This window comes from Lepisma saccharinum, chromosome 13 (assembly GCF_977018435.1).
Source record: "Lepisma saccharinum chromosome 13, izLepSacc3.1, whole genome shotgun sequence".
In the NCBI taxonomy this organism is placed as follows: domain Eukaryota; kingdom Metazoa; phylum Arthropoda; class Insecta; order Zygentoma; family Lepismatidae; genus Lepisma; species Lepisma saccharinum.
Genome location: NC_139241.1, coordinates 12,994,485 through 13,007,413, shown reverse-complemented (window position 1 = coordinate 13,007,413; position 12,929 = coordinate 12,994,485). Strand labels below are relative to the sequence as shown.

Genomic DNA, 12,929 nt, shown 5'->3' with positions numbered 1-12,929 from the left:
TGTTCACAGCCTGATAAGAACAAATTCTATCACCTGCTGACACTACAAATAAGCAATGCATCACATATTACAGGCACTAAGAACAATAAAGTACATTAACATTTGGTATGCACAGGAAATGTACTATGAAGAAACTTCAGTAAAAAATGCCAGACACCCAGGTTCAAGTCCTGGTTGAGCCTACATTTTTCGCTGAAATTTTTATGTAGTACTGAGAATAATAATCATCAAATATTTACAATTCAGTTGACAGTATACTTATTTCAAAGGAAAAGAAAAGATGTAACAAGATGATAAAATAGTTTATTGGCTTCTCTAAGGTACAATCAAAACATAAATAACTATTTTGATGAAACAACTGCATAAACAAACAAAACAAAAAAGCATCAGATGTAATAAAAAATAATGTTTCTTCAAGATCCTTTTTACAAAAAGGTAACAATTCAATATCAGCTACTACAGCACCAATGGATAAACACAATCTGCCTATTCATACATAACAGAAAGACATGCTATTGGAAATTGAAGAACACCCTCCTTTATCTTGAACCCCTACTCAATCCTGTGTAAATGATGAACACACTTCCATATGCACAGTTCCCCATGATATTCTATTATACAATATGTGTATTGTGTATGCACATTCAATATCAGCTAATGAACTTTACAATTATGATTAATAATATTTTGGCGTGCATGCCTCTGTGTAAGAAGACGTAAGCTAGTCATCATAGCTAAAAATTATATACAGATTTACATGTTCCATTTCTACACTCCCTCTACACTTTCTCAACAAAAATACTTTGTACAAGTATATTTTGACTCATACATATAAATCAATTAGGAAGTGGAAGATTATTTCTTTAAATGCAACAACAACATGTTTCTAGAAGATGAAATTAAGTCCTTTCTTATCAAATGATAAATATAACACTTCTGCATTCCTGAACCGTATCCTGAAGCTATTATTTTAAAAAAACTTTGCCGACATGGAATGATTTGTTCACCTTATGCCAAAAGACACATAAAATTCGCTGTCATTCAAGGAACGATCTTTCTCACCAGTACACTGGAGTGCTATGAATCTACTGTTGATACTTTTTTTTTTATATCACAACCGTGTGTGAGCAACAAAGAGTCCGGAGTACTGCAGTGAAAAATGTTTGCAAACATCAGTCAATATTCTTCCCCTTGAACAGCTGGTTTGGCTGTCAGCTCAACTTTGAACCGAGGCCACCTGACTTCATGCCTCTGAGGTACTCCCGCTCCTGCCGCCTCTGCTGCTGTTCTGCCTGCCTCCGCTGCCTCTCCAATTGCCGCTTTTCCTTCAGAACGCCATCTGGGTCCCACTCAGCCTCATCCTCCCAACCTGAAGAATCTTCCCAAGCACCTAATTCTGATGACTGAAATGGAAAAAAAAGAGACTGTATTAATAACAACTCACCTTGGAAAATACCAATTCAATTCAATTCAATTCAAGGTGATTGCTCAGACACAAATGTAAAAAGCTCTTGTGCAATTTCAATTCACTCACTAAATACAATTAAAATTAAACTAGGGCTGGGATGATACTCTTACTGTTACTGATACCGATGCTTGAAACTTGGGTCAATCAAAAGTTCTTCAAAATGTACTGGTTAAGAGTGACATCACCAGAGCCAGTGTCCTCGATATACCTTCTGTCAAAAAAGTACCGGGAATTTGTAATTTAAAAGGCCCGCACAAATGATTTTTTAAAAATATTTTTTTTCCGTAAGTTGGTAGCTCTGTACTTAATTACTATGCCAAACATGAGTGCGATCTGTAAACCAGTTTGTTTACAGCAGCGCGTTGAATCAGTCCACTTCAGTAGTGCATCACGATTTTTACAAGGAACGAAATTATTGAACAAAGAGTTTGCCTTAAATTTTGTGTTGCGAACGGAATTTCATGTGCTGACTCGCTAAAAATGTTAGAAAAGACTTATGGTGAATCAGTTTTATCAAAAACACGGGCTTACGAGTGGTACAAAGCGTTCAAGAAGGGGCGAGAGATCGTCGAAGACATGCCTCGTTCTGGACGACCTTCGACCTCTTCAACCGATGAAAACATCGAAAAGTGAAGGAAATTGTGCTCAATAATCGCCATTCCAGCTCAAGAGAGAGAGCTACTGACCTTAACATCTCTCACGAGTCTGTTTGTTCGATTTTGGTGGATATTTTGGGCATGAGACGCGTCACCGCACGGCTTGTTTCAAAGGAGCTGAATTTTCTTCAAAAACAGTACTGTGAGCAGGTCTCTTAGACATGCTGGATTGCGCCAATTCTGATCCCACATTCATGGAACGCATCATAACTGGTGACGAGACATGGGTCTATGAGTTTGACATGCAAACAAGTCAACAGTCATCAGAATGGAGGACAAAAGACGAGCCTAAACCGAAAAAAAAAAACGTCAAAGTCGCTCAAAAGTCAAGGTGATGCTCATTGTTTTCTTCGATATTCGTGGTTTGGTGCATCATGAATTCATTCCAGAGGGACAGACGGTCAACAAAGAATACTATTTGGCCATATTGAAGCTTTGCATGAGAAAATCAGTCAGAAACGGCCAGATTTGTGAAAGAACAATTCGTGGATTTTACACGACGATAATGCGCCATCCCATAGAGCGACAGTTGTGACCGAATTTAAGGCCAAAAACACAATAAATACCATCAAACAACTACCGTATTCACCAGATCTGGCCCCGAGTGACTTCTTTATGTTTCCAAAACTAAAATTGCCACTCCGGGGTACCTGTTTTGACTCGATTGAAGCCATGAAGCAAAATTCGTGGAAGGAGCTGAAGGCCATACCGGAAAGCGCCTTATAAAAAGTTTTTCGAAGACTGGAAAAAACGCTGGCATATGTGTGTTGCATCAAATGGGGCCTACTTTCAAGGCGATAAAATAAATAGTGATTTTTATTACAGTGACAGCAGTTAGGAAAGAGAAACATGATGCGAGACTATGTAAAGACTAGATTCTGCAGAACACCTAAATATTTTCCTCATTCCTCACAGAAAAGGGATCAGTAAAAAAAGAAGATAAGAAAATCAGGTAGTTTTCAAGAAACATGTCTTTACACCGAAATACGATACATATTGGTATTTTGTTTCCTAATTGCTGTCAAAGTAACAAACGATAACCTATTATCAGTTTTCACCACATAAGATATCTTCATGTTTTCGTTTTTTTAAAATATGGGCAAAAGCCACTATGCTGAAGGCTTCAATTTCTCATGCATTTCCTCAAAAAATACCTGATTTTCTTGCGTCATTTCTAAATTAACTGCTCATCGGTAAGTAATTAGTAAAATACGAGGGGAATGCCAAAAGTTTTTAGCTCTGCCCACAAAAATCATCCAACTGAAACCAGACATTTACACTTTTTCAAAGTACTCTCCATGTACACAAGTACACTTTTGCATCCTTTGAAACCACTTACAAAATTGTTCATTCCACACACTTTCAGCAATGTTGTTCACAGCCTCCAAATAAGCAGCAATGGCGTCATCGTCAGATGAAAAGCGACGTCCACGCAACTGTTCCTTCACTTTGGGGAACAAAGAAATCGCACAAGGCCAGGTCCAGCAAATAGGGTGGATGTGGCAACACTCTGACTCCTTCGCGGCTCAAAAAGTCTACGGTTCCTGCAGCACTGTGGGAACTTGCATTGTCATGATGCAGCAGCAGATGACCAAGTTTTGATCTTGGGTGTTGGGACTTCCATTTTGTGAACACATTGGGAAGGCAAACTGTTGAGTACCACTCAGAATTCACTGTATGCCGATTTTCAAGTGCAACTGTCGCAACATGTCCTTTCCGTGAGAAAAAAGATGCCACCAATTTCTTTCCAACACTTCGAGCTCTCTTCACTTTTGTTGGGAGTTCTTCATTCTCGAAGCACCACACTTGCGACTGCTGCTTTGTAAGTGGATCGTAATGGTAAATCCACGTTTCATCACCCGTAACAATGTTGTAAACATCACGACTTGCACCTTGGTTGAATTTCTCCAACATAAATTCACACCACTCCACCCTCCCCTCTTTTTCCATTTCTGTGAGTGAATGTGGGACCCAGCGAGAACACCTTTTCCTAAGACCCAAGTGTTCATGCACAATTGTCTGTGCTGCTGTTAACCCACTGTTGAGAGTCGTTTCTATCTCCAAGAAAGAAATATGGGGATCATCTTTCACCATTTGCCTCACGGCTTCTATGTTCTCGGGTGTCACTGCAGAGTTAGGCTGCCCGGAACGAGGTTCATCTTCAAGTGACACACGACCCCTTTTAAATTCTCGAAACCAATTTCCAACACTGGCTCGTGAAGGGGCAGATTCCCCGAAAGTATTCACTAAACTTTCAACGCACTGCTCTGCGGTTAAACCTTTTTTGTAATCGTACAAAATCATGGCACGAAAGTCACGTCTTGACAGCTCCATGACTAACAACAACAATGGACGACGCACGCTGCCTTATCGCTCTTACCTCTCACCCCACTATTGCTGACTCACCCTAGCCATTGTTTACTCAAGGTCAATAAACATCAGGCTGTCAAATGCAACACATGCTGGGATGTTACATTTATGCGCTGCTAAAAACTTTCGGCATGCTCCTCGTATCTACATATTCACCAGAATGTAATCTTTACGCTGACGTGCGATACACCTCACTATTTCGCTTGCTAACTGCTGATACTGTAACAGAAGTTATCCCTTTCCAATAAATTTTCAATGCAAAAGGATAGGAGCAAACAGGGTAAAGGTTTAGTTTGAAAACGTACATCGGAACATCGTTATTAGTATATAAGTATTCCACTCCAATTATATGTACCAAGAGTTTTACTTTAAAATGTACAAGAATTACATCAAAATATTAAAATACATGTTATGTAGTCACAAAATCCAGTTTTCCACATAAAACTGGTACAAAATAAAAAAAAAATTGCATAATTTCCAGGATTATTAGATTCTGTGAAAGTGTTGTGTGCCATTTTTGTGGACTCCATGAAAGAACAAAATTCCGGAAGTTTATCAACCATCATTGGTAAATAAATTTCAACTGATACTTTCCGATACCAATGTATTGGATCAGCCCTAAATTAAACATGTGTGTGCTTGGACTAGAACAGATTAGGGCATATATGCCACGCAGCATGAGAGGTTACTTACATAAAATTAAACTAGTATTAATGTATGTGATTACAAGGGCTCAAACACATTCTGAGATGGTTGGGAAGTCTACCTGTGTTGCTTGTCACTTTGGTGTGAACTTGCCCTAGGTAGGGAAACTGTGGGGAGGTCAGAGGTCGGATTAGTAGTCACTGGCAGAGCATGGGGCAGATTTGATCCCGGTTGAGATGCATTTTTCATAACTTTTCAGTCAACAATAAGAATGATTATGCTATTTAGGATTCCATAGTTCTGCTTTTATTTTAAGTTTGTGAGAAAAATTATGCATAATTCACGATTCAATTTTCTGACCCAGTACACAAAGAATACTGGCTATATTTTCTACCAATATTCATACCTATTCACTGCAGTTCTAAATGTTGCAGGTAGTGTGATATTCCCATCATAAATAGCTTTAGTTTAAGATGAGAGGGAAATTATGTAAAAAAAATAATAATTCTTAATAAAATTTGTTTTATAATTATGGGGCAAGAATAGGGTTACCAGACGTCCGGTTTTTCCCAGACATGTCCTACATTTTAACCTTATATCCGGCGTCCGGGAGGAATTCAAAAAATATCACAAATGTCCTACATTTTGAGCATCACATAATAAGAATTAGGATAATACGTGTTTCAGTTGAACAAGGAAAATCATGCAAGTTATAATAGAAGTTTATGGACTGCACTTCTATAAGCTCAATAGTGAAACTTATTTTGATGCAGTCATTGTCCAAGAAGAAACTAAAGTGTGTCCTGCTATAACAAAAAACGGAAACAATTTATAATTGATAATGTCACTGTTCGGTGCATGAGCCAAATTTGTTGCCTTGGAGTTTATACTGATGGAACAAGGTGTTTCCCATTCTTATTCAATATTTTGATTGTAAAGCAGGGGCTATAGAGAACAAAGTTATTGAACTAAAAACTACACCAGATGAAACTTCTGGAATCATTTCAAGTTAGTAATTGCCGAGTCAAAATGCAAATGTTAAGAGAGTACTTTCATTACCATCAGCACAACTGACTTATGAGAAATATTTTTTTTCATAAAGTTTGTAAAACATTTGGTACTGGTTCAATATATTGTAGTGCCACCCTATATTTATTATTTTTTTATTATTATATATTTTGGCTTTTTGTTTCATTTTATCAGTTAGAAGTTTGTAGATTTCCATCTTTTTCCTCAAAATCTCAGCCAGTGAGAAAATAGCTTGCCCCTCAGGCAAGTCACACTGGCTAGGGTGTTCTTTTCATTGATTTTTTCTTTTTTGTGGGTGTATTAGAGTGAGTGAGTGAGTGAGTGAGTGAGTGAGTGTGTTAGAGCCACTGGACAAGGCTACAAAAAAACCGGCAACATTGCAAGGACATGGGGGAAGTTTTGGGGCAAAGACATGGAGGAAGTCACACCATGTCGCCGGAACATCAGCCAGCCTAGCGGAAGTTAAAGGAATCCGGGACCGGGAGCCGTGACCAGTGCCCCCTTTTATCCCCTCCAACAACGGACCACAACCACCCCCTCAATCTAAAGTAGGAACAGAGTGTGTGAGGAAGTGCACCACATAAGTGACGACAAAAGGTAAGGGATCCCGACAAACATTTACTTATGGTCATAAGTTACATATGGGTTACTTATTAATTATGTTTGTATTGTATGAGCTATGCTGGATTATTATATATATTTTCTTATAATCAATAATAAGCCTTACATGTTCAGAACAACTTTCATGTTATTTACATATTGCCCCCCACAATATTTTCAAAGAGTTTGATCAGTTCATCAGTCTCTCAGAAATATATTTTGACTAAACCTGAAATTTTGAGAAAAATTGGTTCCTCTAAAAAGTACCAGTTAAAACGTAGTCAGAAGTGTATTGTTTCGTTTTGATTAAAAGTTTGGGAATTTTACACTTAAGAATTCATTAAGAAATCATATATTTTTTAAAAAACTGAAAAGTGCCAATTATAAATTACTTTCTAACTTGCTCTAGAAATGTGTACTATTTGTTGAGAGTGTTTTGCGCCCTACATTTTGACTTAAAGTCCTACATTTTGGGACATTACATCCTACATTTCTCTTACAGTGATCTGGTAACCTTAGGCAAGAAAAAATTTAATTTACATAATTACTTCAAAAGGTCAAAATATTCAAACAATATTTTCTTTACAACAAAACTCTCGCATATTTGCACAAGATACTTGACCATTCTAACATACAGTGAGTGTTAAAATATTTGTACACCTAAAGTTTTCCATTTTAAACTGTTTACTCCAAACTATTATGACTGCTATGTCAAATAACACTTTAAATTATGTTACAAGGGAATATTATGATTTGGTGTATGTTTATGCTAATTAAAATACATGGCAGGAAAAATAATGGAAAGAGACAGAAATGAAGCACCAGAAAGTATTTGTATTAAAATGTTAAATACTACTTATGTCCATAAATATACAGACATATGATTCTAGCTTCCTTCCATGATTTGATTTAATACTTCATAACTTGTTTTTAGTTGGTTGCAAGCAAAGCTTTGCTGTGGTAAAAGCACAAAATCAGGGTGTCCAAAAATGAAGGTGCGCATCAGGCAGTACTTCTGATAAAGTTTTTAGACCATCCTTACCCTTTTTTAGTGTGTTGTGATTGTCCTGTGCAGGTCCCTTTACAACTTGCACTTCTAACCTTTCTCAAGGAGCTCTTTACACACTTTTTTTTAATTTTAAGGGAAGGGTTTTAGTTAAGGGAATGTTTCCGCATATACTTAGAAGGGTGCAAAATGGCCATACGTGCTGAAGCACCTAAATATTTTAAATCACTCGGTGCGCTGAATTGAATAACATTAAATTACATCAGAATTGTGAAAATCACCATTAAAATCAGGTTGCAACCCACATACAAAGAACCCGAAACAACCACCACTTCAAGACAAACTTAGTTGTGAATGGAAATATGGACACTTCCATGCTAGGAAGACCACTAATTAATATCAGTGTCAGATCATATCAAATTAATAATTGGTGTGAATATTTCATTTCATACTGTATTCAAATAAAGGGTGGATGAATACATTTTGAAGCTTGTCTAAGTTCCATTTTTGCAAACTGTACAAAGTAACACCAGGTGACGAAGGTATCTTTGGCTGCCTGGTTCCTTTCCTGCAAAGAAAGGCAAATTCCTAAGCCTATCATATTTTATTCTGTTTGTTATCAGGGTGTCTGAAATTACTGGGAAAAAAAGAAAATACTGTAATTATATTACACTGAAAATTCTAGTTGTATAAAACATTTTATATTCACTGTATACAACTAATTCATTTAATTTAATTTACAATAACTCAGAAATTTCCAGATATCAGCATTAGCAAACATCATTGCATGAAATAATTCCTGAAACTTTCATGTGGGCAAATGAAGAAGAGATTTTCTCGGGATATAACCAGAGGTTTCCTGAAGGGCTTCTGAGCTTTTGAGAGGTAAAGTCACTCTCATCTTAAGGGATTGAAGTGCCGAGTATGAACTCGGGACCCAATCTGGGCCCAGCCTGGTTAGCACCAGTCAACTTAGGGCTTGGGCATCAGAGAGACACCTGATTCACCACCAGCTATACCGGATGCTGCCACACGAAATTCATAAAAAAACAACCTCTGACACAATCCCTGAATATGAGTATGGCGTTAGCTTTCGAAAGTTCAGAACCCTATACAGAAGTCATCTGGTTGATATCCCGAGAAAACCTCTTTATCACTGCATGGTCGTAGGAATGTACCACTGCTATGTACTGCTTTCTTTTTCATTCACTTTGGTCTATTGTGGTGGTCACAGAAGAATGCTGAATACCAATTTTTTTGGTAAAATTTTGATTTTCTTCTTCTTCCTTTAACATTCATTACTGAGAAGTACAATGTATAAATTTCACCTCCGCTAAAAGCTCTGTCTGGAAAAGATTGGATTGATCTTGCCCAGGATAGTGACAGATGAAAGGCTTGGTGTTGCTGCAGCTACCAACCTTCAGGTTTAAGAATGCTCGAGAGTTCGTTTGTTAGTTAAAACAGGGTGGCCACTCTAGGACCATGATAAAATTTAAGTATAATTCCCAATTTTCAAAGCAAATTTTCCAAAAATTCAAGGGTACATGCAGATGTTTTCTCTATTTCAACCTTACCTTTTATCGCCTGTCACCACTCGCACACATACAAATATATTAACAATATAAATGATCTGTGAGATTCCAATGTATCCATGCAATTGAATTAAATGGTATATGTATTTAAAATATTTAATTTAAGGTGTGGGTTTACATTTGCCATTTCACATACTCGGACTCAAAATACATCTACAAACACAAGTCACGAATGTTACAGGATATACTAATCTAGGAAAAATTGATAGATGTGTAAGAATTTGAAACTCAAATTTACAATTTACCTAATCAACATCAAAATACTTTATCTGTCAATAAGCTTCTGTCTGTCAGATAGTTCTGCAGTTGCAGATTGTTGTGCAAAGGACACTAACAAAGTAAACGGAATGAGAAAATTATATTTTCCATGCAGTCTTCTTTTTCTTCTTCAATAAAAATAAAATCTATACTGTGAAAAACTTGCCTCAGTGTATTTATAAATATGCATAAATTCAATGGGATTTGGTTTAATAAAAGTTGAAATTTTTCACATCTACAGCGAAAAATCCATGCAGAATTCCATGAATTCCCGATGAGTAGCCACCCTGTTAAAAGCTCTTGTCATATAAAAAAGAACAACATCTGATCTCATTTCTCGATGACAATTAGTTCTCAAGCTACCTTTCTTTTCTTTCTTTGAAGCAAGTTTGAAATGTGCACGAAAGTGCTCATCCATAGAGACTAACATGCAAGAAGAGGCTTCCATCTACTAAAGGTTAAGTTACTTTAAAAAAGTCAAAGGTGAACTACTCATATGATACAAAGAAACCCCACTTACCGTAAAAGAAACTGGATCTGGCGCAAGTGAAAGTCTTGTCGATGTGCCATTGTTCCAAGCAGGGTTAGGCTCGCCATTTGGCAAAAGGATCTTTGGCTGTCTGGTAATTTTTGGTGCCATGTCCTGCAAAAAAAAAAAGACAATTCCTACAATACAAGTCATTTCAATACAAGTAGTGTGTCTGAGTTACAGGACATTACAACAATTAACTTTGAATAAATTTTGCATTCCGTTCTTAATCCCCCCCCCAAAAAAAAACAGTAGGGTTGGATTCGATGGGCTGACCATGCGTCACGCAATTAAAAGGCCACTTTTTTATTTGCTTTATTTTACTTCGCTTTTTGTGCCACTTTTGGCTAATTTGTGAAGATGAGGATGAGCGATGAGATGAAATTGGGATTCGAACCTGCGACTCCTGGCATCGTAGCACGATGTGCTAACCACTCTGCTACAGGAAAAGGCCACTCTTGAAGGCTCTGGCCCTTACAGGGCTGTTGCACCATGGAAGTAGGATTTTATTTGTTAACAAATAAAGAGCATGATAAAAAACACTTTAGGAGTTCTTCCAAGCTTTCGATTCCATCTCAGAATCATCATCAGGGCTGGTCGAGAGATAATGAAGGGGACATGGTTGAAGTTCCGCTGACATCGCATCTCCTACGTCATCTCTCTACTAGCCCTGATGATGATTCTGAGATGGAATCGAAAGCTTGGAAGAACTCTAGTGTTTTTTATCATGCTGTTTGTTAGTTTTTTGTTGTTTTTAACAAGTATGTTGCCGGCACATGGCGTAAGAAGTTTTACTGTCATAGGATATTATTATTATTATTATTATTACATAATTCTGTCCTCCTCCATGGCTGTGCGGTCTAAGGTGCTGTGCTTTCCACTCTGACTGCAGGACTGCATGGGTTCGAGTCCACCTGGGTTCAGTTTCTGGGTTTTCGGCCTGTGTATAGGACCAGTGGCAACCCACCATCGTGATGAAATTGGGGAGCTACGTGTGAGTAGTGTAACCCAGTAATAAAAATCTCCTGTAACGGCTGGGGGTTCAACGTGCTGACCCCACATCTCTATGTAGGATTGTGCGAGGGAGACTGGAAGTTGGGAGATAGGCCCAGGCCCTTACGGGCTGTAGAGCCGCAGGTTATTACTGTACGTAACGTTCTTAGTAGTTATTGATATAAATTAATACAAATATATCTCCTTGCTAAGTTTTATAGCCTTTCAATCAAGTTCAAGGTGCAGTGAAAAGCAATGATAGCATAATGATTTTCAATTGTTTTCAGCTGTTGCTCCATGCTACGTAAATCTCCATCCAGGAAAACATGCCCAAAACACTTTCCTCCAAAGTTTCACCTCCTGAAGGTGCGGAGTGAAAAGCCACTTCACACGTCTTCGCCCTTCAAGAGTTTATTTATCTAGGTCTGATTTTATAATTCATGTGCAACCACTGAATTGTAATTGGAAGTTGTATACCTGTTAAAACAGTCATTCATACCTTGATTTTTCATAATTCTTACATATTACCTATTGACTTCCATAAGCTGAATAAAACACACAAAACACTATATACCCAATACAGTAAATGTTTGCTACATTTTCAAAGATTTTCCTACTTTATAAAGTTACTTTGTGCAAGAATTTTAGCAGTTTAACAGTATTTTATTTTTGCAATAATTTTGTATCTAATGTGCATGTTGTTAAACAGCATTGTTATTTTGGCTTCAACACATTATTTTCAAAAGTCTGAAGCAAAGCAGGGAGAGATATATTTTATTTGAAGTGCTAAATAAATTACATGTACAATTTCCAATAAATTTGTCAAGTTTTGTTCTGGAGTTCAGATATTTTATTAGGGTTAGATAAGATAATTTAATATACAGTTGTAAAGGATTAGATTTAGTATTATTCAAACTCTTATTGTGCAATTCAAAGAGATGCAATGTAGAACAAAGATGTAGGTAACGTGTGTAATAAAATTCCAAATATGGTTATAAACTGCTAATACAAAGCTCCAGGTTCGTAATACACAAAGTAATGAATAAATAACAAATGTCAGATTCCCATCTGATGAAAGTAACTATAGAAGGTGCTGCAAGGTTGCCCCCCCCCCCACAAAAAAATGGTGCTCATAAAAAATTTCCTTACTGGACAAACTTTTAGGTTAAAAAAAATATAGGGAGAATTCACACTGAAGCGACAAGCGACCGGTAACAAGCCAATCAACAGCAATGTTTCACACCGTAGCGGCACGGCAGGCTGCATCAAGCCTGCGTTTGATTGGTGAACATCCTCAAGCGACATGTGCCACCTGTTGCTTCGGTGTGAATTCTCCCATAATGGTTCCTTCAAATACAAGCACACTTTTTAAACATAAATGCTGAACTTTAACTGACCTGGAAAAAGTCACTCTCCTGTTCCTTGTCGGAGTCCGAGGAAGCTTGCCTTGCAGCTCTGTACATTTCTATTTGTTGCTGGACTGAATTCTGCATCCGCTCTGTGACCACCGACACTGGATTCTCCTCCCATGTGTTCCAACTCTGAATAACAAAGCTCTGGTAAATACAACAAACTCGACAATTTCCATTGAAAACAATCAAAAAGAGCCACATTATTAATGATTACATCTATAAAAATTAAGAGTTGATATTCATCCTAATGTATCAACTGACATGAAATATTTATATGCACTAAAAAAAAGCATAATAATATGAACTAAAAAACAAAGTATGGACTAACAAAAGTACTGTAAGTTCCTACCATAGATCAACCACAAAAGCCT

The 12,929-nt window shown here is 37.3% G+C and overlaps 1 protein-coding gene across 1 annotated transcript in view; it reads right to left on the bottom strand.

The window, feature by feature from the left end:
- Positions 1 to 287: 287 nt before the first annotated feature.
- The window catches only part of LOC145996878 (uncharacterized), a 35,622-nt gene continuing 22,980 nt past the window's right edge, over positions 288 to 12,929 (bottom strand). Inside the window, exons 3-5 of the mRNA XM_083133428.1 lie at positions 12,544 to 12,687; positions 10,145 to 10,267; positions 288 to 1,403 (exon numbers count right to left, since the gene is read on the bottom strand). Coding sequence (XP_082989554.1) covers positions 1,212 to 1,403; positions 10,145 to 10,267; positions 12,544 to 12,687 — 459 coding nt within the window. The 3' untranslated portion in view covers positions 288 to 1,211. The remainder of the gene's footprint in view (positions 1,404 to 10,144; positions 10,268 to 12,543; positions 12,688 to 12,929) is intronic.